The sequence below is a fragment of the Rhyacophila brunnea genome, unplaced genomic scaffold, assembly GCF_057557595.1.
Source record: "Rhyacophila brunnea isolate RB1 unplaced genomic scaffold, BYU_Rbru_1.0 scaffold_6, whole genome shotgun sequence".
Taxonomy (NCBI): Eukaryota; Metazoa; Arthropoda; class Insecta; order Trichoptera; family Rhyacophilidae; genus Rhyacophila; species Rhyacophila brunnea.
In genome coordinates, this window is record NW_028233276.1 from 34,965,155 (window position 1) to 34,991,438 (window position 26,284).

General features: G+C 32.7%; 1 protein-coding gene and 1 non-coding gene across 2 annotated transcripts; one reads left to right on the plus strand and one right to left on the minus strand.

Moving 5' to 3' along the window:
• Positions 1 to 647: 647 nt before the first annotated feature.
• On the plus strand, positions 648 to 23,479 carry LOC147065613 (relaxin receptor 2-like). Its single transcript, XM_085956493.1, has 8 exons — positions 648 to 771; positions 17,474 to 17,635; positions 19,093 to 19,238; positions 20,883 to 21,033; positions 21,265 to 21,397; positions 22,121 to 22,308; positions 22,506 to 22,652; positions 23,274 to 23,479. The coding sequence occupies exons 1-8, from the start codon at positions 690 to 692 to the stop codon at positions 23,402 to 23,404; spliced, it is 1,140 nt and encodes a 379-aa protein (XP_085812619.1). The 5' UTR covers positions 648 to 689; the 3' UTR covers positions 23,405 to 23,479.
• TRNAM-CAU (transfer RNA methionine (anticodon CAU)) lies at positions 18,553 to 18,624 on the minus strand. Its single transcript has one exon. It is a non-coding gene; the product is annotated as a tRNA-Met (tRNA).
• Positions 23,480 to 26,284: the final 2,805 nt, after the last annotated feature.

The following is a 26,284-nucleotide window of genomic DNA, read 5'->3' on the forward strand; positions in this document are numbered from 1 at the left end:
TTTGGCGAATATTTTGTCGTATTTATTGATCTGAAATGAAATGAGACATTTTTTCTCCAAACTGCGATTCATTATCCCATAAGGTTGGGACCCAACCGTTGGGCGAATGGCTGACAACCAATCTTTGTCCAAAAAGCTGTTAAAATAACCTCCACTCTGTGAATTTTCATATGTTCCGCTTATAAGAGAAAATTATAATTAACTATTATTTTTATATTTTGTATTTCTACGTTACGTTTTTATACCTTCTAATTTTATGCATAACAATATACATTGTTATTTAAGTACATTATGCAAGGCTTTTTATTGGTATGTATTCACTTAATATTCATATAAAAAAAAACAAACAGTAAATAAAAGCTTTGTGTGGATTATCTGGTATATTCAATGGATGAATCTGTAGGTACTTTCTATAATACACGAGTTCGATAAGACAGGAGCTTTTGTTTTATTTAGGCAAAAAACTTTTAATATCTCAACTAAGCGAAGTGACAAACAATGCGTAAAACAAACTTGTGTATGCCAATAAGCTTAGTTTGGATAACATAAAGTTTGTTATCGTCCTGATTATTGTTGTGAAAGTTTCTTATACGTGCTAATTATAATTGTCTTTTGTTTTAACATTCGGCAGGCAATTGAATGATATCGATAGTTCGGACATTGACTTCGCCGTCTTCGAGCGACTGTCCATGCTGAAGTACGCGTTCTTCAAGAAGTTCAGCTACTGCTCCTACGTACCCCAAGTCTCGAATTGCAAGCCGCACTCTGATGGTAATGTACCTATATCTAAGTATCTTCAGTTTACGTTTTATGCATAATAAGCTTAATATTCTTCTTGAGGTGCATGCTTATAGTATGTTTGATTTCACAACTGAGTATTCAATAAAATAAATATGTAACTGTGGTTTAGTTGCTATATCCTCAAATTAATATTTAAAAGATTTTTAAGATATACCTATGCTATGGGGTTCTCAGATATTCAAAATAATATTACTTTATAATAAAGTTGATATAATTTAATCCATTTGTTAAGGGCGGACGTGCTCAGCGTGGGTCAAAATGGAGCTTTTGTTCTATTTTTAAAGCATGGTCCTGGACATTCCTTAAACGTTGTAGATAATCTATTTATATAATTTTGAAGCCTTATTATCCTTTATATTTTAAAAACCCCCCTTAAAAACAGTGAGAGAGCCTGGAAATCAGAATTAAAAGAAGAATAATTGTGCTAGGTAACAAAATGTTGCTTCGGTCTAATGAAGGTACTACGTTCCAAGGCATTGTACCATTAGGATAGACCTGGATGAAGGCAGATGGTGAAGGAGGCTAAGACTCTCACAGGGTTATAGGTCCAGGAAGAATAAAAATAACAAGTCAATTACATATAATTACACAATGATTGCAAAATTAATGTTAAGAACACACTATTTAGTTAGGAGTGGTTGTTGAGTGGTTTGAGACAAGTGTGGTTTTGCATTAATTTGTTGTATGTATAATGGAAGCAATAAGAGAGTCAGGAACGTTAGCTGTTTCCCGTCTGAAAAATTGATGGCTTAATAAGTTGTGATTCATATGTGATATTGGTATGAAGGATTTCCAATATATCTCGATAATACATAATAATATAGTGTTCTTATTAGAATTAATTCACATGAATTATAAGATAAGATAGATCAAAGGAAAAAAACACTCACCCGGATACTCGAAGACAGTTCGAACTATTTTTTATAGAAGATTTTTTTAATTAGTTGATATTATGTTTCGGAGATGTAACAAGAATCTAAAATACGTAAATATCGTCCATATTCAGTGCCTAATAAATAATAAAAAAATACTTTACATTTACGATTACAATAATTTGTCAAATTCAACTATTTCCATAATGACAGTTTCGAAAGAATCATAATCTCTTAATACCAATAAACATTAAAAACAAATTGCTTTAAAACGCAATATGCAAGGGGATGTCACTCTCGAGTTTGTAAATCTCCCCAGTCGTAAAGCGTCCGAAATTTTTTACGAGTTTTTCCATTCATCGCAAGTTTGTTGGGCGAATCTAAATGACCGCCTGAGCGGGAAATTCTTCGCATTTTCTTCTCAAAATGAAACTGCAACATTCTCAAAATAGGGTCAGCATTCTGGGTTAATCTTCCTGTAATTAAAATTAACTTTTCGACAAACAACAACGCCTTGCTTTTGGTAGGTTATCCGTTCGAAAGCAGTTAATTTAGATTAGATTGAAAGTTAATTTTTGACTTTCGACCACTTTTTATCTTATATTATAATTATAAAAAAATCTCAATATATATATTCTTTAGAATTTCTTCTATTTGTTTAATGGATGCAGTAATTAAAAAAAGTCCTCACGTACCTAACTATTATGCCTTACTCATCGTCACCTTTATGTATTGTGAAATTCTGGATCAGCTTTTTCGGACTATCCATATCCTCTCCAAGTCGATGGATACTACTGATTTCCAAATGAATTCCTTTACTTGGTACTTCACCTCATCCACTCTTCGGGCCTTTCTGAACCACGGCGAATACTGTATCCATAATACGATGTAGGTACATAGATGACAGTAACTCGCTGATGCTCAGCGCAGTCATCTTCAGCACCACATCTTGAATACATCAGGCACATTAATTTTCCTGTTGTAAATAAGAATTATTATTTTAATGAATCCAATATGAATGATAGATCTGCAAACAAATATAGTCTACAATTATTAGTATTGACTCTATTTACCTAAAACAATTAAAAATTATGACAGCGTTTACTAAAATTCGTATTATGCACTGGCGTACAGTGGGCAAAGTAATTGTATTAATTTATTTACAAATTACATAGTTGTTAATATTGATATTATTATAATAATATTCAACGTATTTGTAACCAGGGACACGCCAGGAGTGGCAAAATTGACCCCTCCCCCCTACAAATAAAAAAATATTAATGAAAATATGACAAAAATTGAAACAATAATTGTTGTATTGGACATGCATAATTTTGAAGAACACTTCTGAGAAAATATATTATAACCAATAGAAAAAAATCTTTTTGAAAAAAGTAAGACACCCGGCAGGAATCGAACATGCATCTCTTGGGTTTACGCCCCGTGCGCATTGTCCACTACGCTACAAGGTGACATACTAATTATGACAAATTTTAACTATTGGCCCTTAATACCTGCTCATCAGCGCTCTTTCAAATCAAGCTATAAGCAATCGGCTTTCTTACTTTTACTTACTTACTTTATCGGGTTTTTTTTCTATTGGTTATAATATATTTTCTCAGAAGTGTTTTTCAAAATTGTGTATGTTCAATAATTAGAATGTTACATTCTTAAACCTTGTGAATTATTCGTTGAAGAAAAAAATAGTTAACTAAAAAATATTCTATTGTTATCAAAATATATTACTTATTATATATTTCACCTATATCATATAAAATATCATATTCTTTTAAAAATATCATTGTTTTAAATCGGACTTTTGCGGTTTTGCCACCCCTTGAATCCTACCGACCGGATTTTTCACACCCTTAACACCCCCACTTGGCGCGCCCCGTTTGTAACACTATAACCAAACATTTAAAATTTCCGCTATATTAATATTGTTTTTCACAACTAAATAGCAAGTCACACACCATTTTAACTCGTGTCCGGAAACTTGTACGTATGCAGTTCGCCGTACCACACTCCACCGTAAAATGTTGTATTGGAAATATATGGCCGTACATTAAAGACCGTCCAACCTTTTTGGGTCGTATAGTACTGACATAAAGTTCATGTCTAAATTTAATAAAACTTGGTTGTCGTCGGCTTACACTTTGCAGGAAGCCGGCAGCAAACAAATTTTGAAAATAGCCGATATACTGGATTATTTGTTAGGTTAGGTTAGGTTTTCATTCTTGAATTCATGAACTTTGCCAAAATCAGTTATGAAAATTGAATTAATGTTCATAATGAATCTAATAAAATTGGAGACCGTATAGTAAACAGTCATCTCTTTCCGATAAGAAAGCTCACGGCGAACTGTGCTACGGTGAAATGTTTTACGTACAATTTACATATAACCATTTTCACTTCCATAGATAGCAGTATTTTGTGATACTATTCTAGATTTTAAAAGTTTGGTCGAAAAATAAATTATTAGTAACTCGGATCTAGGTTAATTGTGTGGGCAGTCTGTTTTTTGATATTAAATTTGTTTGTGTGCGTTCATATTATATATTTTTATTTGTTTTGTTTTACTCTTCGGCAAAACGCAATATTATCTACATTCGGTCCATGTTCCAGGAAACAGTAAACTTATCACATTTCAAAAACGTCAAAACCAAATAATAAAGTGTTTTGTGCCAGAAAAGAATTGAGCAGAGATATTTGATTTTTTGCGACAATTTCGTTTCAGTGGGCGAGATGTTATTCATGTTTGGACTATATGCGAATATTTTTATTTATGCGGTAAAATACTTTAAAAAAATCTCTGATACCTCCCACGTTATGGTCGTGTTTATCTTCTTCTTCAACTTGTGCTACCCTCTATCGGAGGTCTGACACCATTGGGCCAATTTTCGCATTGTTGTCTGCTAACCGGAACAGTTTGGTGGAGCGAATCATGGATATTAATTAATTATTTCGTTTCAATCACATAACGTGGTTGACATACCGCACTATACTGCACATAAAAACTATGTATAAAACAACGCAGATATTCTCGGCTTTAACACATTAATTTTAAAGACGTCAATATTATTTTATTGAGATACAGCTACCTGCCAAGACCTCAATTGATTATCCGTAATATTTCCTAATATAGCTTACATCGGGTAAAATATATGTTATGTCAAAATTGTAATCATAAATCTACAAATTACCATCTGAATTATCCGTCTTCGCACGAGCTTGTTTTGTTGATCGATATGCACTTATTTGTCTTCACAAAACAAAAATAATTATTTTTTTTCCAATGTAAAATTAATAGAACACAATATGTCAAAATAAAACTAATTCTGGAAGCAGTAAAATTCGAATAAAAGAACGCTAAATTAAATTCGAATCGAAAATATGCAAACATTATCATAATCTGTAGTCAAAATTCAAAATTGGAAGGGAAAAAAGAACAAATATAACCTCTATAATAATAATATAATATAGAATATCATGAACTACAGTTGAAAGTCAATTGATAGAGGGAACCATAATTATTTTAATAGAGTGGATGAACTCACAAATATAATTATGTTGAGGTCCTTTCTACTTTTGTTGATTCAGCAGTGAATCAAATAGTGCCTGTACACGTGCATGAAATTACTTCCGGGAATTATACAGTAATTAAATGTATGGGGAAACATTTTAAAATATCGTGATAATAACTGTTTCCACGTAAGAGTGCTGACTGTCTCTCCAATCTCATTCTTCAAGAATAAGCGAGACGCGAGGTTGTCATTTTATACTACTATCTGTCAGGTCGTATTGAAAATCGGTTAAGCTCAAAATCAGTAGTTCGTTTTTTTTACCGGCATGTTCGCCCCTATCGCTCTACTGCGCAGGCGTAGATCGAAAATAATCTTACTTGCGTGCTGAAATTTGGAAGCTTCCAAATTGTGATGATTTTTTCCGCGCAAGTAAGATCTGCGCCTGCGCAGTAGAACGATATTGGCGAACTTGCCGGTAAAAAAACGAACTACTCATTTGAGGGTAACTGATTTTCAATACGTCCTGTCAAAATAAAATGACAACATCGCGTCTCGCTTACTCTTGAAGAATGAGATTGGAGAGACAGTCAGCACTTTTACGTGTAAACAGTTATTGTCATGACAGTTTAAAATAAGCACAATTGCCGACAGTAATTCCATGCTTGTGTACAGGTGCTAATAGTGCAAGTCAACTGATTGCCTAGCCAGAGTAACCAAGCTGATAACTCGCATCAGCACGTCAAACTTCACTTGTTTCACTTGACGCCATCTTGGTTACGACTATCGGTTCAATGTAAATCGATACGTGTGAAAATTCGTTTCGTACAACATCTAACAGTCAGTTGAACGACAAAAATCGCTACGCGAGAACGCGGCATACCTAAGTGTGAATCTCTTGAAAACTTTCATTCAATTTTTTCTATATTAATTCTATTAATATAGAAATTTTAAATGAATCGATTGCAAAAATAACAAAAACGGTTCAAATAACAGTATAAAAATTAATACATTATTTTTTATAGTAAGTATATTATTTGTAATAAAATAAACACGGAAACGATAGTAATAATGACGTGTTAATATTAGTAATCAGTATTCATAAAATCAAACTCCCTTAAACCACAAATGTATATCGTAATGTAAGTTCAAATACAATATAAATTGGAACAAACTTTACTGAATACGAACGAAAAAAATTTAATATTCATGTAACAATCGAATGAGTAGGAACGACGCGGTAGAATGTTGTTTCCGTCTTTTTTTTAGAAAACAGGGTATCGTCTACTTTTTAAGTTTCAAGGCTGAACATTTTAATAACATCATTATTCGTTGCGGTGTCGGCCGACCGCAGCCTCTAAAAGAAAATTGCAAGGAAAATGTCGATCGAAAATATTGTGATATTCTTTTTGTTGTTGTTTGTTTATAAGTTCAATAATATGCTATCAAAGTAATATATTATTCATATTAATATAATCGACTAGCAAAAAAAATATTGAATTTGAATTACATATATATATGTACAATAATTAAAATAATACTACATTAAAGAGATTGAACTACTACTAAATAAAGGGAGTGCCTAAATAGAATTATCTAATAATAACAGAATTACTAATTCTTATTTTAGGGTTTTAATTATTTCTATTACATTGCATACTGCCCTCTTTTGTTCCCTTTTCCAATTATTTAATTTTCTGTCCTTACGTATTACACGGATTATGCCCATTATCAAGGTTAGTTTAGACTAACATACATCAACACATAAACAAATAATCATACAAATGTTTTTCGTATTCCGCTGCGGATAGAATACATACGCGAATGCACTGACAAACAAGCAAACATGCATTGAGCGAAAAAAATACTGTTTCATCTGACATAAGGACGTTTTTGTTTTGATTAAAACTTTTAACAATAATATGTATAGGTACATACTATGAGTGTTAAATAAATGATTCTTCTCATGCATTTGTGTAACGTCAAAGGTTTACAAACCATTCTATAATTTCTTTGCGGACATTTATATATCTTTGTCTCGATTCATATTCTGCTTATTCCGTCCAAAAGTAAACATAATGGCGTTTAATAAAAATGTATTTCATTCGAAATTGCTAGGTCCCAGAGCGAATGCGGAATGATGATTTTCTTTAAACTCCGCAATGTCAATAGAATCTCAATTTAGTTGTAAGTAGATATATTTCTATTTGAAATCAACATTACATTTTTTCTCCCTGTGTAAATACATATTATTAATACAAAGTAACATTTCTGCACCGAAGGAAAACTGACAACTCAGTGCTTGTTACACTTTGTAGAGCGAACTTTGTACTTTTTACATTGTGTAGTTTACAATAACGGTTGTAATATATTATTACAGTTATATTTACACTGTTCATACAACAGCCTTTGAAGTATGAGTTTTCAGTTTATGTTTCATATTGAACATTCAAATATAATATGAATATTCGTGATTCATAAGAATATGTGAACGTAGTAGGTATTGCGATCAAATTTGCACAATTAAACGAACAGCTGTGATTTTCTTTCAAAACAGTTCAAACCAGTAATACAATTATTTAATTATACAAAAATCTGAAATGTCGGACCTCTATGGTCACTAAACACGCCACTGTATAAGAGATATTAAAAATACTTTCAATATAACGCCGAAACGATCAATAATATTCAGTAATATATGGTATTGGTGAGGATTGAGAATAGTTATTAATAATATTCTGCAATAATTAAAATATGTAGGGCGTCTAGTTGTTCCGTCGTCCAGTCGGGGGCGTTGAAACGCCCTAGACCAGCTGATTATAACTATGTTTTAAATGTATTTAAATATTTTTATTCATCACACTGACTACACCCGGCTAACCTTGGAGCAGTGACGTCATTTGGCCAAATACCGCACTTAATCAAACTGAAAACGCCTCCCCCCTACCCTAGCTTTATCTCAAAATATATGTAAATTAATTTGTACCTAGTTAGATTGTAATATTTTTTCTCAGCCTTATTAAACTGACAATTTAGTGTAAATCTTAAAAGATTTGAGAGATATCCACAGATATTTTACAGCTATATTGGCAATGCAATAATCTATCGGGGGGATGAACGTTGTGTTGTTCTTACCCCCGATTTTATATATAATCGAGGAAGGTTTCTTAATGTGTGTGTGTAACATGGTATGTTCGGGCAGTGATGAATAATACACGGAGTTAGTATTTTCTTGGTTTTATATTGTAGTAATAAAGTTTGGATAAACACGGCACAATGAAATGACTGTCACATTGATTTTAGTTTGAGTTGAAGAGTTTACATTAATTTGGAATTTTGCTACGGTGTCGACCACATTGTAGATAGCCGGAGGACAACTTTTTACATTTCCGTTTGCGTTATTGTCTATGGTCTATAAATCACCATAGACAAAATGTTGGTTGTAGGGTTATATGAGACCTCTTCAAATCACGATAAAATATTGACTATACCTAGGAAATAATATGTTTTATACCATGTGATATTTTTAAAGTATGCTATGACAATATCAGCTCATTTTCATGACTTTAAATTGCAATGATTTTAGTTTCAGTTTTTTTTTTATATAATATCAGGGCTCGAAATGGACCGGAGCGCACCGGAGCGCCGTTCCGGTTCAAGCAATCGTCAAAATTATCGTTCCGCTCATGAAAAAATAATCAGACCGTCTCAGGTAGCTCGGCCATATAACAAAAAATTTAAAACACTTATTTTTATAAAATATACATCAAATTAGATAACACTATATTAATATTTTCGGAGAATAGTCGAGCGCTCCGGTTCGCAAAATTTTCTATTTCAAGCGCTGTATAATATATTTGAATATCAAGATATTGTGTCAAGACATAATTTAGGAATGCGCTGCATTCACAGCATCTATGAACCATACCGCATTGATTTTTGTAAGATATAGGTGTGGTGCGGTGATTTTTTCTACTTATTTTTAGCAATTTAACAATGTCAGGATAGCTTCAATATATAAAATAAAGATCTTCGATATATTTAAAAATAATGATACAAAAAATCTGAATATTCAGAATATCTGATTCAAGATTTTCCATTATTTACATTTGAAGGAAAATAATAATGACTGTATCAAGCGAAAACAATTACTTTGACGTGTCAAAAGAATAAAACGTTCCCAACATTTTAAATGAACGCCCTTCCAAGAGGCGTTGAATAATTGTGTTTACATTTTCTGCTCGATCATAATACAAAATACAATATAATGGAAAAAGCTTTCAATGTTCGGTCTACGAGTAGAAAACATTGTAATGAAAATATGAATCATGGGTTACCAACTGGTCGAGTGGAGACCATCTTTTCTGTTGATCGAATATCAAATTTTCATGGTCTGATTCACATATTATTAATTCGAAAATTTTTCAATACAATTTCAGTCTATTTCACATTTTGCCTAAAGTCACTAGACTAAAGCCTTGTCCACACCTATATTATATATTATTATACATCTGTCTGTAAATTCGTATAAAACTGCGCTTATATGAAAACACTTTAAATATTTTTTTTTATACAAAATACTTTTTTTTTGTATTTCACCGCGGTATATAACCTAGACTGGGGCTATTGTCCCAACAAGCCAATAATATTATTAAACTTACCTTTCAGTAATTCTCAATTAATTTTTTTTGTTACATTACCAACGAGGAAGTTTTAAGACTACCCGATAAGTCATGAAAACTTCGGCCATATTTTCCGCAATGATTTTTAGGATTATTTACTCAAATGCAATGAAAGTAGAGAGCAGCAGAAGCGTAGATAATTTAAAGTAACTCTCTTGACTATGCAACTTCCATAAAGCGTCGATGACATTGAGCTACTTTACAAGCTGCTAGTCGGCGAGTTTAAAAGCTGGCGAGTCAGCTAGTGTGATTGGGATGATGACACACAAAACTTTCTACTCGCTCAGAAGCCAACAAACTAGCGAGTTGAAATCGTAATTTTTCGTACTATTTGACAGGACTTTCAATTTTTCTCGGTAGATTGTTTACAATCTGCTTGTTAGCTAGTTCGTTGATGACACTGTGTGAGTTTACAAGCAGATTGTAAATTCGCCGGGTTGTAGCTTGTAAAGTAGCTCAATGTCATCGAGCCTTAAGGTACTCAACGTCTAAGGCGTCGGAGATCTAATACGATCTGTAGGTATAATGAAATCACCGCCAACCTTCACATATGATGCGATTTTGTTTGACGCAAATGAAGCAATCGATTCGTCGGAAAATTTTATTAGGTATATATTTTTTGTTATTTTATTATTTTTTATTATTATTTTAAAATCTTAAAATACTGCGTATTTATTGTAAATTGAGTATAAACTATTACATAGAAAATATCAAAATAGTATTTTGTACACAAAAAAAATAAACCATGAATATTATTATGTGTCATCAATGTCATCTTTAATAATAATTATTTTTAGTTACAGGCTGTGATTCTAGGAAAACGATACATTTATAATTTTACTAAGTACCTACTTACGTCGGTACTTGAAGTTAATGTTTTTATTTTATTTTTATCGTGAGGACCTCAAAATTAGTCAGTAAATCAGGTATCCACGTCCCTAAGCCTGCCACTGAACCTTCGATAAAAGACGGCACCAAACGAAGAAGATTTCACGAAGGCGCGTCTACGCTCCGCCGATCGCATGCCCAGGGCTATTATTGTGTAGAGTATATGGGTATAGGGAATGTAACTGGAAAAGTGCGGTATTCCGTGGTTGAGTAGTAGGCGGGGTACATGTGGAAGTCAGTGAAACCTGTTAGATTTTGTTAACCCTGTCACCTAAAAAATCAATAAAAAATATTATGGATATTTTTTTCAAAATGGACCCCCTCCCACCCATTTTTCTATGTGCGCGCCTGTTTCTAATCTTTAGTTTTAATATTAATACTATCAACCGAATGTACTTGATGGAATTTGAATTTAAATCCAATATACTTTAGGGGGGGACATGCTCAGCGTACGTCAAAATGGAGCATTTTTGCTATTTTCAAAGCATGATCCTGGACATTCATTGTAAATATTTCACTATATAATGTCGACATAAATTTTACTAATGGTTTTATAAATGCTTTTAAAAAATAAATATAAAAAGTCTTAACACCACTTCACATGGAAGTACTGAAATATGACTATATTCTAAAACATTAGAGCGAGAGGTTTAAAAGAATACTATTTTATGTAATAAAAATACTTTATGCAGTCATCAAAATGTTTAAAATAAATATAAAGGATAATAAGGCTTCAAAATTATAAAAATAGAATATCTACAACGTTTAAGGAATGTCCAGGATCATGCTTTGAAAATAGCATAAAAGCTCCATTTTGACGTACACTGAGCATGTCCCCCCTTGAGTCTTTAGACAATTGGGATTCGGTGTTGGATTTCCTAGTAATACATTTATACTACCTACAACAGATAGAAGAGAAGAACATATTTGGCAATAAATCAGCGGCGCTTCTCTAATTTTCCGAGCGAGTATAATCTCCTTGCACCGTGTTAGGGCGGTGTCTTCATTGTTCGACACAATTTGTATTTAAAATAATAAATTTCCCTACTGTGATACTGTCACATTCATAAGGACATGTTAGTTTCAAGTAATTAGAACCATACTTATGTTTCAAAGTTAGTTTAGTTTAGAATATCTCCACCAATATAGAGAACACTACACAATATTATATCGAGTACTTATAATAATTATTGAGATACGTACGTGTTTCGCTAGGGATTACAATACCGAATGAAAAATATCAATACTTAACGCTTTTTCGGTATTACATATTGAATACCGGTATTTGTTAACGTTAATACTTTCATGGCACACTATTTGTTTCAAGTGTCGCCAACTTTTCTGTACAAAATGAATTAGAATTCCACCCAGAAACTAAAATCGACAGGGTTTTGTAGCTCTTGTTAATTTCCTTCCAAAACCCAAATGCTTTCTTTTGCTAAAAAAACAATTATTCAATCCAAAGCCAAGTTCAAGAGTTTTTCCGCCCAAAGTAAATATGTGGTGGATTTTTGAAGTTATACTTCTTTTGGGGCGTTTTGTAGAGAATGAAATTGAGAGCTGCACGCGCACACCGTTACGAAGTGCGCGACAGTATGAAGTTAGCTGCGAATCGGTCAGCTGTATACAAACGAAAGTTTGATAGTAGAATTATTCCGTTGCCTAGGAATTTAAGAAACGAATTTATTATTGTTGGCCATTTTCAATTCCTTACGTAAACAAACGATTAAATGTCAGAGTGACAGTTGTTATTTTAAAAATAAAAACAACGAGAAATAATTATAAAATTTAGTAATATAAGTTAAAGTGTATTGAACTAAACCAACGGCGCTCCAATAAGCGGCCCTGTTTCTTGAGTGTGTAATTTAACAAGATAATTAAGAGCTAGTCGAAGAATCTAGGTTATCACGAGTTTTGTTTTTGTTTTGTTACGCCAAAGAAGTATAACTTCTAACGCGCGTACGTAAGTACACACACCGATTGTTTTTATTATTTCACGTTTCACGGTCTCTTGTAATAAACACTAATAACATTATCGACGAAATAAATTGCCGGATCACCCTTGCCAACAGGTGCTATTTTGGTATCCAAAGGCTTCTAAAGAACAAAACTCTCTCAAGTAAAACCATAACAACTTTATATAAAACTCTCCTGTGGTCAGTATTAAAATGTGGGTCAGAATGCTGGTCATTCAGCAAACATGATGAGAGAAGTATGGATATTTTTGAGAGGAGAGATTTGAGAAGAATCGTTGGAACTGTTCAAAAAGGTGGCATTTGGAGGTCAAGGATCACGCGGCATGTAAAAATGCAGAAACTGCGCTGGATCGGCCACGTGAATAGAAAGCTGGATGCTGTACCAGCAGGGCGGGCTATGTACGCAACTCCGGAGGGCAAGAGAATACCTGGACGGCTGAAATTGATATCGCTACTGCGCCACAGAAGATTTAAGAATGCTCGGTCAAAGCAACTGGAGAATGTCGGCGCTGGATCGTCCAGGATAGAGGAAGTTTTGTATGGAGGCCAAGACCCACCAAGGGTTGTAGTACCATAAATAGGTGATGATGATTTCACGTTTATCGGGTGATTCAGTCATTTGAGATATAAGGTTTTTTTATACTAGGTATCTGTTTTTTTAATACCGAATATATCGGCATTTTAGATTTTCAAAACCGGTATTTCGGTATCGATGAATAGCAGGATCCCAGTTTTCAGAACACTTGCATCGCAATCCCTAGTTCCAACCATGATAAAATTATTACTTTTTGGCGTAAGACTTCCTTATCCACTATATCTTAAGATTCTTTCAATTTTTGTTTTATATTGTATGTATATAGTGAAACAGTGAGTGGTAGTGAAACACCCAAGAAACTCCAAGCTTGAGTAAATCACAAATAATATTCAAATAAGTATGGGACCAGAGCCAGCGTATACAGTTCAACTACGACGGTTGTCCCTACAATATATTTACATTTCTTATAAAGCATATCCCCTAAAAACCCGTCCGCAACATAAATCATCTATCATCAATAGACCAACCGTAGAGACGTTGAAATATATAAATAATATGTTAGTTATTATTGCGTAGGTATCCGCCTATCAAAAACAGCGTTAGATGTTATGTGGGATTGAAGCCGAAATCTTTTGAACATTAACCTGACTATTAAACAACTAAAATACAGTTCCATGTGTAGTACCATGTCCCCCACAAGGGAGGGGGGGGCTGACAGGGCCCTAGCCTGAGGGCCAGATAAGTGAGATAAACACACGTCACAAATTTGCTTCACTAGTAAAAAGAAAGTCGCCTGCGGTGCTATTTTCCTTAAATAATATCATTATTTTAAATTATGTGGTTGTACGATACAATTTTTAATTTTGTATCAATACTCGACAACTCCATAATTCAAATGGATGTATTAAATTATACAAAAAAAATCCAAATATACACATTAATTATACCGCGTACACCATTTGGAGAACGCTACTGTAGAGCGTCGAACAGTCTTTATCCTTAGCGATAGGTAAGGGGGCCCGCCAAAGATCCTAGCCTGGGGGCCCGCTTCAGGATGTGGGGGCCATGATTAGTACCTCCTTGCGTATTAGATTACGTCAAGACCAACTATATACAGGACTTGGAGAGAAATGAAGATTCAGTTGTATATTTCGTTCAAACAGTTTACCATGTTGCATTCGAAGCGTGAAAAATGACTAGCACTACCATCGATGTTTACAGTTTCAGTTACAGAAAAGAGAAAACCATTTTCTTCTCATTTGACAATGATGCCGTCAGTTGTCATATTCATAATCAGAAACTAAAAAAAAGGTATAGTTAGGTACTTTATTGACCTTCAAAAACGTAAAACCGTTAATGAGCATGCAGTTGTTTTTGTTTACAAAAAATTCACAAGAAAACAAATATAATTACAAACCTAATTTGTTCTATTTATAGAATAGAGAGTGCAGTAACAGTGGTGTGAGGTTTTAATCAGTGTAAAATCGATACTAGACTCTCTTTCTCCAAATAATTGTCAATTAGGGCTAAATGTAATTAATTGTGATTCCTTACACATTTAGAAAGCTTACCGTAAATTACGTTTCAAGTAGGGATTGCAATACCGGTATTTTTCAATACCAAAATACCGGTTATTTAAATCAGTCTTTGGAAAAAACGTGAATTAATTAACGTAAAAGCTTTAACAGAGCTGTAATTTTTTTGTCGGGTTCCGTGATGTCTGATTTACTTCTGTTGCCTTTCGGTGTCCTTGGTGACCAGCAATGGAACGTGCGGATTTCCGAAATACATTTGTATTATAGGTAGATACCTACTTCCCTTATTTTAGTTTTATCCAAATATTTTTACCAGTCGCTCACGGGTTTGAGAAGTTATCAGGTTTATTATGGAGAAATATATATTTCTTAAACAAGAAAGTGAACACTATCGTGTTTGTTTTACTTCTTACGGGATAAAAGTAAAGAAATCGCTGAGTGTAATAAACTAATTAAACTTTTCGTGGAATTACCAGTGGGGGCACATACCCATCTGAGAACAATTCAAAATATAAATTTATTGAACAATCATTCGAAGAAGAAAGTGCACAAGGAATTCATAAACATCAGCAACTCTGCCATATGTTAGCTTTACCTATTTTAAAAGGTTTACATATTATAATATGTGCCTATTTAGATATTTTTTTCTATACCATATTAATATTTTAAAGAGATTTTTCGGTACAGTTCGGTTATGACGAATACAGCGGCAAACACATTTTGGAAATAGCCGATATACTGGATTATTTGTTAGGTTAACCTAACCAAACCTAACCTAACCTAACCTAACCAAACCTAACCTAACCTAACCTAACCCAACCTAACCTAACCTAAACTAACCCAAACTATCAAATAATCCAGTATATCGGGTATTTTCAAAATGTGTTTTCCGCTGTATTCCTCATAACCGAACTGTACCGATTTTTCTATGTTTATTAATGTTGATAGATACTTATTATTCACGACTACCGATATTCAATGGGAGATACCGAAATACCGGTATTAATATTTTCGTTCGGTATTGTAATCCCTAGTTTCAGGCTAATGAAGAATTTCGTGAAGGTGCTTGCATTCGTACATTTTTGAAGAAGCATTGTTTTTTTATAAGTTAATAATTAATAACAAAATATTACATTGAAGTAGGTACTTCTGTTTGTCCTCGACGTCACTCTCATTACTGAGGTACGTCATCATCCTAGAATAGGTGATATGTAATTCTGGTTCAGCTCTCTCCAATTTTCCATATACCTATCCTCTGCACACATTTAATTTCTTCACGTGGTCACTTCACCGCATCGCGCCCCCTTAGAGTCAAAGAAACTTATTTCATTTTTCTCTAGTTTACAAGAGACCCCAAACCATTGATATACTACTAGATGAGCAGTTCCCATACAAGTGTCATTTTAAAAGTGTACCACAAAAGATATTACGAATATCGTCTTATAATATTTCCTTGTAGGTATAATGCGTTAAGACCGTTAACATGGATTCCCGAATTTCACCCGTATTGCCCTGGCTGTAAAACTAAATTTGCGTTCTTGGAATAGTGAACATAAGGGTGCTGCAACGCAAAACAGACAGAGCAAGTCGTCGTACGCTGACTATTAGTTATAGTAAGATGCAAGCTAGACCGGGCTTACTCAGTAAGTTTTAACAAAGGCCGAGTCGCTGAAAATCGGGCGTCATTTTAAGAAGCATATGATTCATCCAGTAGTATATCAATGCCCCAAACACAAGTAAATTTACATTCCACAGATATTAACAAGAAAGTGTTTGCAAGAGACATGTATACACTTATCTTTTATCCATTATTTTTTTTGATAAGTTTCTTTGTCACTTAACATAACATGTCATTTAATGTCCAGTTCCATGCGTAACGCAAAATTGTTAAAAATTAAGATAGGTTTCTTTGACTCTAAGGGGCCGATCGGTGATTACCGATTTCACGTTTTACCAGGCCACACTTCCTAAAACAATATTGACCTTTTGAGGCTTTCTGGGCCACTGTTAACAGTATTTACAAATAACCCCTTGACGGCCCCAATAATGTGCCGCCCTTAAGCAGCGCACGACCTATCTACCCCTAGGTGACGCCACTGAATATTTTCTAATGTAAGAAATAAAATATTATATAACATTTGCATGTTTGCACACAAAAATATGTATGTGGTGAGTACATGGCCCCCATAAACTGAAGCGGGCCCCTCTACTTATCGCTAAGGTTAAAGGTAGTGTGACGATCAAAAATTGCGTTCCAAATGACGTTCGAGGTAAAGTTTTTTTTTACTATTAGAGCAAATTTGTAATTTATATCTCACTTGGCTGGTCGATCCACCACGCCGGGCCCCTTTTAAACCCGGGCCTCAGGCTAGAACCCTGACAATCCCCTCCCCTTGTGGGGGTCATGGATGAGTACCTACCTCAATTCTTCCTACATTACCGTAATGGTGCATATTAAAACTTTGCGTTCATGTCTTTGACTTATTTTGATAACGTGCCCACTTAAATATTATATAAATGTTCTATCGAAGGCAGTGTTCATAAGTACATAAGCTAGGATGATGCAATTTTGCAATTTTCCAGGAAACAAAGTCCCACTAAACATCGGTCGGTACGGTATCTACTATTATAATTGGCCATTAAAATTATCCCGATGTCCCTAGGTGTCTCTTCGAACCAGGACCTGGTCAGCAGACCGTCTCTCCGTTTTGCAGCGTGGCTGATCGCATTCTTCACCGTGTCTGGGAACGCTCTAGTTCTTTGGGGGAGGTTCACATCCCGGGATGAAAATAGAGCGCTTTCTCTATTAATAAGAAACTTAGCAGGTAAGCGATTATTAACACTAGTTAAAAGAATGTTTTTTAGTTGACTTGAGTAGACGTCTAGCCAACGGGTGTATTGGGATTAAATAATAAAACTTTTTTAATAATTATTATTGATCCATACCTCTTACTATGTTCTACGAAATTGCTTTGGGTGTTATATTCCAACTACGTGAGAATGAGTTTAGATGGACGTTGTTTTATAAATTCTTAAAATAGGGTCTGCTTAACTCATCCGGTGTACTTCCTTGTACCTATCTAATTTATCTACTGATCTATCTCTTTTTTTATGTAATACTGTTATACTTATATATCTTTGTTTCTAAATGTCATGTTGTGAACGTCTTAAACTCATAATTTGTAATCTCCACAATATGTTAAAAGAAAAATGAAATTGAAAATTACCATTTTGGAGTGTAGATATAAGTATTATGCCAAAAAATGACTTTCCACAGATGAAAAATACTGCCTGTGTCCAATCAATAGTAGGTATCTAATCGGCGCTCGAAATGGAAAAGTTTACGAACCGGAGCGCTCGACAGTTTTCTTAAGATATTTCCATAGTTCTCAAATTTTATGGGTATTTCATAAAAATAAGTGTGTTAGATTTTCTATTTATGGCCTATCTGGTGCAAATGGTCAAATTATTTTTTCCATGAGACGGAGCGATAATTTTGCCGATTTCAGCAGACAGGAACGGCGCTCCGGTGCGCTCCTGTCCATTTCGAGCCCTGTATCTAATCATATAAATAAAGACATCTGCATACGAATTACAATAATATATTATTTTTGCAATCTCTCATAATAATGACGTTATCATATTATTATGTATTTATGCTATTCTCTGAATTAATTATTGTTAGTTTTCTCTAATAACATTATTATTTCAAAAAAATGATAATTCAAAAAAACAAAATATCTAGCAGAACGTGGTTTCGATCCACGGACCTCTGGGTTATGGGCCCAGCACGCTTCCGCTGCGCCACTCTGCTATACGAGAAGTCGGACAAAAATAAGCTATATAAATAAGTGCAGTTCTAAACCATTCAAGAATTATTTTTTTAAATTCACTATAAAATATGATTAATCATAGCGACCCTATTGATACCACTTGTATTAATTTGTACACCAATAAGTATTATCAAATCAATTATAATAATAAATAAAATATTAAATATATTATAATAATAATATTAAACAACATAATTTTATTATTCTGTAGTTACATTGATTTCATTTTGTAAATCTATCAAACCAACAATAACATAAAGACCATTATATTATACTGACATCTGTTGAAAATATTGCTTAAAAATATTGGTAAGCTTTGTTGTTTAAAATTTTTATTATAGATGTCGGTATATGTAATTTTATTTATAAATAAAATCATAATATTTTTTAAAGCTAACCTAACCTAACATAAAAACTAAAACACATATTTAATAATCATGATATTTTAGTTGCCGACATGTTGATGGGAGTATATTTACTTGCGATCGGAATACAAGATTGTCGTTTCCGCAATGAATATCACAAACATTCAAATCAGTGGACCAAGTCCTGGGGCTGCACAATTATTGGGGCCACAGCCATGACATCATCTGAGGTAATTTTTGTTTATTTTTATCTATTATTTATTTAGGACATTTAGGTGCTTATGTTTATTTAAAATAAATAACATTAATAACAATAATTTACATTCATGTTAGATTTACAGCAGTGTGGTTCTATTCTAATTATGTAGGTATATGTATTCTGATCACAAATATTGATACATGTACAATCAGTGGCGCACCCAGGGGGGGGCAAGGGGCCCTGGCACCCCCCAAAAATGAAAATTATCAAAATGATTTTAAACATTGAAATTGAAATCCAATAAACTATACCTTTGGGCTTAGACAAATAAAAACACGGCAAAAAAATGATTTGTAATAATTCTCCAGCCCCTTTTTAGAAAAATTTCTTAGATTTTAATTTCTAATACAAAAATTTCGAAACACTAATGTCAGGTTTTTTTAGAAACCCAATCCCTAATGGAACTGTCAAAAAATTTTCGGTGTCCACCCGAATTCCGGAGTGGTGTAGGTCATGGCTGAAGAGAAAAGAGCCTATAAGACTAATTTACATTCTCCTCCTTGGGCCCCCCCCCAATATTAAATTCTGGGTGCGCCACTGTGTACAATACCTACATGAATATACCTACCTCTTAGTTAGATTATATATAATATACCCAGTGACATCTCTAGACAAAATGCCGCCCCATTTTTTTATACAGTATTTTTTATCATCCTTTTCATGACTCCAATAGCTAAGAAATGTGTTGTATGAATACATTACCAACATAATATACACTTACCACTAAAACATACATAAACAGTACATAATTAAATTTAGATATAAAAAGCGAAATCACCAGAGTCTGAGGTTATATTTGATTGATAATTCTGACACATTTGGTTTGTACTATTTAGCAATACACAGATTTATTATTTTCACATCATTTTTACTATAATATTATTGTACAAGATGACATAAAGAAAATATGTTTAACTATTTCCATATAAGTAATATAAAAAATGATTCTCCTCGATTTGCCGCCCCCAAGCGACGCTCAATCTGCCTACCCCCACGGGACTTCACTGAATATACCATACAAATAAAAATATTGTTTTTTGTATAGGTATGGAAGAAAAAATAAATAATTTTGATTATAATGTGACTTCTTGTATTACCTTGCCTACTACTTACTTACTGCGCCTCATTGCTTCTACTGTGGACCCCTGCATTTATACTATTTTCCTTTGTTCATGTACAGATGTCTCTTGATTTGGAGATGGCATTAAAATTAAAGTATTATGGCTAATATGTTAGACATATTGTATAATAAATTGACATGAACATTTCTGTTCGGTTTCGGTATACATTCAAGAATGAAACCAAACTACTTTATTTTCCTATGTACCTACCTAGTAGGTACCTACCAATATTGTTTTGAGGTCATTTGTGATGTAATAATGTGCGTTACATTTTAATTAATGTAATACAATCAAATATTTCATTCGAATTTAAATGTAATTTTTTTCTTGTGGTTTAATTTTTTTGTATTCTTTCTCATGAGATCCAGAGCAATCCACAATGCGACGCCTGTTTAGGCCCAACTGGTCCAATCATCCTAAAACCAGGTTTGCCGACAAAATCTGTTCATACACTGTGGAATTTTATAACTTTACTGTGAATTATATTTTTCAAGGTTTCCTTGCTTATCTTGGCATTTATGTCAGTGGAAAGATTCCTACTGATTGTGGACCCTATGGGTGGACACCCTCGGTTGACTCCTAGAGTTGCCAAGCCGGCGCTTTTAATTCTATGGGGAATTGGTGTGACACTTGCTGTGCTTCCAAGTATGACAATTTTTATAATATTATTACAATTTATACTCACAAAATTTTACCTAAAAATATTATATAAATATAATGGACAAAATTAGTAACCATCATAAAGTGAATACTAAGTTCATTAGGCAACTAAAGCAATTAAACGCGCCGATTGATGCACTACTGTAAATAGCAAAGCTTTGTGATAATAGTAATATTAATATTATGTAATCTACATTAGTTTTGTAAAATTTCTAGTTATTCATTGGAAAAACTCTACTCGGTTTTATGGGTCATACAGCGGAATGTGTTTCCCACTTCATCTGATGGAAAAATATCCTTTCGGTTGGCAATATTCAGCATTTATTTTTCTTGGTGTCAACATGGTTGGGTAAGAATAACATTATTCTTTCTATTATTTTACATTTTACTATGTGTACAGTAGAGATGGGAAAACTGGTCGATTTTGAAGACTAAGCTTAGTATACTTACTACCAGTATAAAAAAATACTTTGTATCGAAACTTGTTCTAAAATACTTACGAGTATTTGGAATACTATATAGAGCATTTGCCATGCGTATGTGACATAAGTCTCATACTCAACTGGAACTAAAACCAACTCCATATTAGTATTTGAAATATCGGGTTGAATACAATCACTAAAAATACTCTGAGCTCTGCTTTTCGAAATGTCCCATTTATTATAAAATTTTAAACACATTTTAAATATACGAGTTGTTTTTCTGTCTGGCTAGAATATTCTTGATCATAAAATGAATAACAATGTATCATCTCACTATGAGGGAATGTGCTGCGACACAAAATTTATTAACTATTGTTCAACTGGCCAGCGACTCGCAATGATATCATCACAAGATTTTTGGAACAAGTTTATTGGGCCACACATACCGAGTATGGGTAGTTTCATCCGAGACTTGGGTACACAAGCTGGTGACAGTATTTCCAACTCACCTCTAGTGTACAGTTACAAGTTTCAACATAAGTACAAAATATATATGGCTGTAGGTTTATCAACCAAGCAATCATATATATATTAAGGCATCTGAAATAAAATAAAATATTATACCTTTATTTAAATGATTAATTTTCCAGGCTCCTAGTAATCGCGATAGTCTACTGCGCCATGTTCATATCAGTATGGCGGACCAGACGCGCGGCTCCATCTTCAGCTGATTGTGAATTTGCCATTCGCTTCTTCTTTATCGTTTTCACAAATGCTGCATGTTGGGCTCCTATCGTTTGTCTAAAAATCGCCAATTTCTTCGACATGGAGATATCATGTAAGTTTCCATGGAAACACATCAATATTTTAACATTATACTGCCATCTGTGTTCAACCACTATAAACTATTATTAAAATATTTGCTAATAATGTCCATAGATGGCAATACTAATACCAAATAACGATCACTAAATTCAAAAATTATTAATATTATTTCAAACGAGATCAATAACACATTTTTTATTTTCCCTTCAGCTGACGTATACGCATGGTTGGTGGTGTTCGTTGTACCTCTGAATTCAGCAGTAAACCCTCTTCTCTACACGTTTACGACCCCGAAATACCGCGACCACCTGCTATCATTTAAATGGCGGAAATCAGCTGAGAGGTCATCTACTGGAGGTATAAAAAAAAACAAAACAAAATATTATACCTACAATAACTATGTCATCCTCAGAAATGATATTATTTTATTTTTATCACCTAGCTGTTTTTTTCGGTTCAATGTAAATTGTACGTATTACATTTCACCGTATCACACTTGACCATGAGCTGTCGTACCGAAAAGAGATGGCCGTATAACATTGAGATAATGGCGCGATATTGTGGAGCATTGCAGACGGTAATTTTCCAATTTTATTAGATTCAATAAAAACATTAATATGGAATTCGTTGGTAGGAAATATTTGATAACAACGCTGTCATTGGTAGGTACGACTTGATAGGTACTTAAGAGCAACTACTTGCCAACCTACCTTTAAATCGTTCAGAAATTCTATCTACCTACCTACATATTAACGACATAATTTTATTTCTAATTTACTTACCTAATTTTCTACAGTCTTTCTTTGTTATTTCGATGGTTTTATTACGTATATATAAATTTGATCTCAATGCTATATGGCCATCGGTTTCCAATATAACATCACACGGTGAACTGTGATGAGGCAGACTGTATACGTACAATTTTCCGATCATGCCGCAACTGATGTAAAATAAATTGTTTTTTTTTTTAATTTTCAGATACAGAGAGTTCCAGAACGTCTTCAAACAAAAATATAACCTGCGCGATTGTTGGTGGACCTAAAATAAATCCTCCTGAACCAGTCATCTCCACCATTGATTCGTCCTATGCGCTGGATTGCAAGCTGTAATTTTGATGGCATTTATAAAACAATGTGAATTGGAATGTGACTTGAATGAAATCTACACAATGTTTAAATTTTATATCTATAGACGTAAAAATAACTACTTTTATAATATTAATATATCAAGTCATTTACAGAGTTTTATATTGTATTATTATAATATTTAATATTTTCATGAATGTAAAAAAATTACTTAGGTATTGATTAAACCCATGCTGGTTCAAAACAAAACTTTCTTGGATATGTGACATGCATTTTTATATTGAATTAAAAATGCACTATAGCGTTTCTCACATTGTGGGTCGCAACCCAGTATTAACTCATACATTCGCCCGGGATCATACCAAAGACATATTCAATTTTTCATTATGATCAATTTGTGCATTATCAACAAAAATCTAAATTTTAAATACGAAAGTAGAACGTACGAAAGTCGTGGGCCGCCTGTATACTGAAATACTCATTGATTTACGAAATACCTATCTACACTAGGTTGCGACCATCACACTTTGGAAAACGCTGCCCGAAACAGTGCGTAATCAATAACCATGTATTTAAAAATGTTAATAACGTAGCACTTATTACTGCCATCTTTAATAATAAATCTAAGCTAAAAACTAAAAACAATCTTGCCAAAAATAAAAATATTTATCAAAAATAATTGATAATTTTATTATTACTAAGATGTCATTTAGGTAAGAAGTTTGCATATCTTTTTGTACTAGATTTAATGTTTTTACTTAGGTGTACGTTTTTACTTAGTGTAAACATTGCCAAAGAATATAAAAAGAAAAATAGATTATTATCGTATTTGAAACATATATTTATTAATTTAATTAATTACCCAATTTATTAATAATAAAGTTAACCCCATCTTGATACTGTTTTTATTTATACTGATAATTTTTAAATTGAAAATGTTTGTCAATTCAAAACGAGCCGATAAATTATTTAAAAAAATAATATATCTTTTTGATATTCATGTTTCTATATGTTTCGAATAGCCTAATAAGAATATTAAAAATATATGTAATGTAATTATTATTAATAATTTAGTAATTAATATTTTATTAACAATTATTAGTGTCAATCAATTTCAATCAATATGACAACATGTAGTATACAAAAAATATAATATATTATATTGTGTACCTACATATAGGTATATAAGTAAATATATTTAATTTCAATATAATACCGCTCCAGTGTAAGACTTTAAAGAATAATAATAATTATTAAGATAAATACCTACTTTCTTACAAAATATATTATATTTTAATATAATGTATTAAATATTATAAATATTGATGGCAAAACCCCTGAATGCTGATTCATTGTTTTTTTTTGTTGTATGGAATGCAATATCTTGTACAATAAAATACGAAAATGTATTTAGGTATTCCTCGTTCAGGTGATATAATATTATTTTGTCTCTACCTCAGAGCTAGTATATCGTATCTATAATTTTGCAGACAACAGATTTTGTATAACTAATGACTAAAGTATCGCATCTTTCAGAGACAATTCACATTTTAAGTATAATCATACAGAAACCATAAATACCTAAAAACAAAAAGTTCATAGCAATATATGAACTGGCTGTCAGGTATATATGTAATTTATATAACATTAACAGTGGGGAATATTTAAAATATCGAAACCTTTGTAGTAACGTATTATGATATTATTTTATTAAAATATGTTTAATTTTTAGCTTTAAGTAATTATAACAAAATATATAAATGTCACTTCATGTGAGGACACAAAGCCAATATTTGGACAACTAACAAATTTGAAATAAAATTATGATGTAAAATATTTACTAAGTACAGTTTTTCCATACAATAACAATTATATAATATCAAAACTATTATAACGATTATAATTTTTAAAGAACCTCTCAAATGACATGGGGCAAAATACATACTGTACAATATGCAATTGATAATATGTATTTCAGTAGAAAAAACAGATAAATCGTGAATATATAAATCCAATCAGATAATATATTATATTTTCATTATAAGATAGTTAAGTACAGGCGTTTTGTTTATAAAGCATTTGCGTACAAAAATGGGAGCAAAATTGAAAAAAAACATTTGTATATCTAAGTAAGATTAATAATTACAATACATCTTTATAATATTCGTACAGGAACAAAGTTCTCAGTCCAATCAACACCGTTTCATCAGAAAAAAATAGAAATTCACATTATGTAAAACTCACTCGCCTGCTTTCCCAAAAATAAATATTTTGGACTTTTCTGTATTCCCCTTTGCGCACATTGTCACAATTTATCTGCCTAAATTGAAAAGTGTGAGGATCAATATTCAGAGTATAATATTTTCGTTAGGTATTAAAAAAATATATTACTTTGCCCCGATGTCCATTTGTCCCAGATTCACCCTATTTTGGTTTACCAATATATTTTCATATAAATACACCAATGTTATTTTTACGGAGTCTATTTTAATATTGTGCCATAATAAAGAATATTTTCTCCATAATTTAAAAAAGTAGTTTTACATTTTTATATGTAACCAATTAAGTGAGTAGTTGGTCATAGAATTAATTAAAATTGGTGTAGCATGACTGTGATAATTGTTTTTTATCAATAATATAATAATCTCTTGTAACTATATTTTAAATAAATCATTCCTCAGAAATAAAAAATAAGTTTTTATTTTTATATTATGACAATAAAAATGTATGCGAGACCCAAAGGGTCCTGGTAAAGAGTCTTAAGCGTCAATTACATTGAGCTACTTTACGAGCTGTTTGTTGACGAATTTACAATCTGCCTGTAAAGTCGCCCAGTGTAATCATCGAACAAGCTAACAAGCAGATTGTAAACACTCTACCGAGAAAAGTTGAAGCCAGTCAACT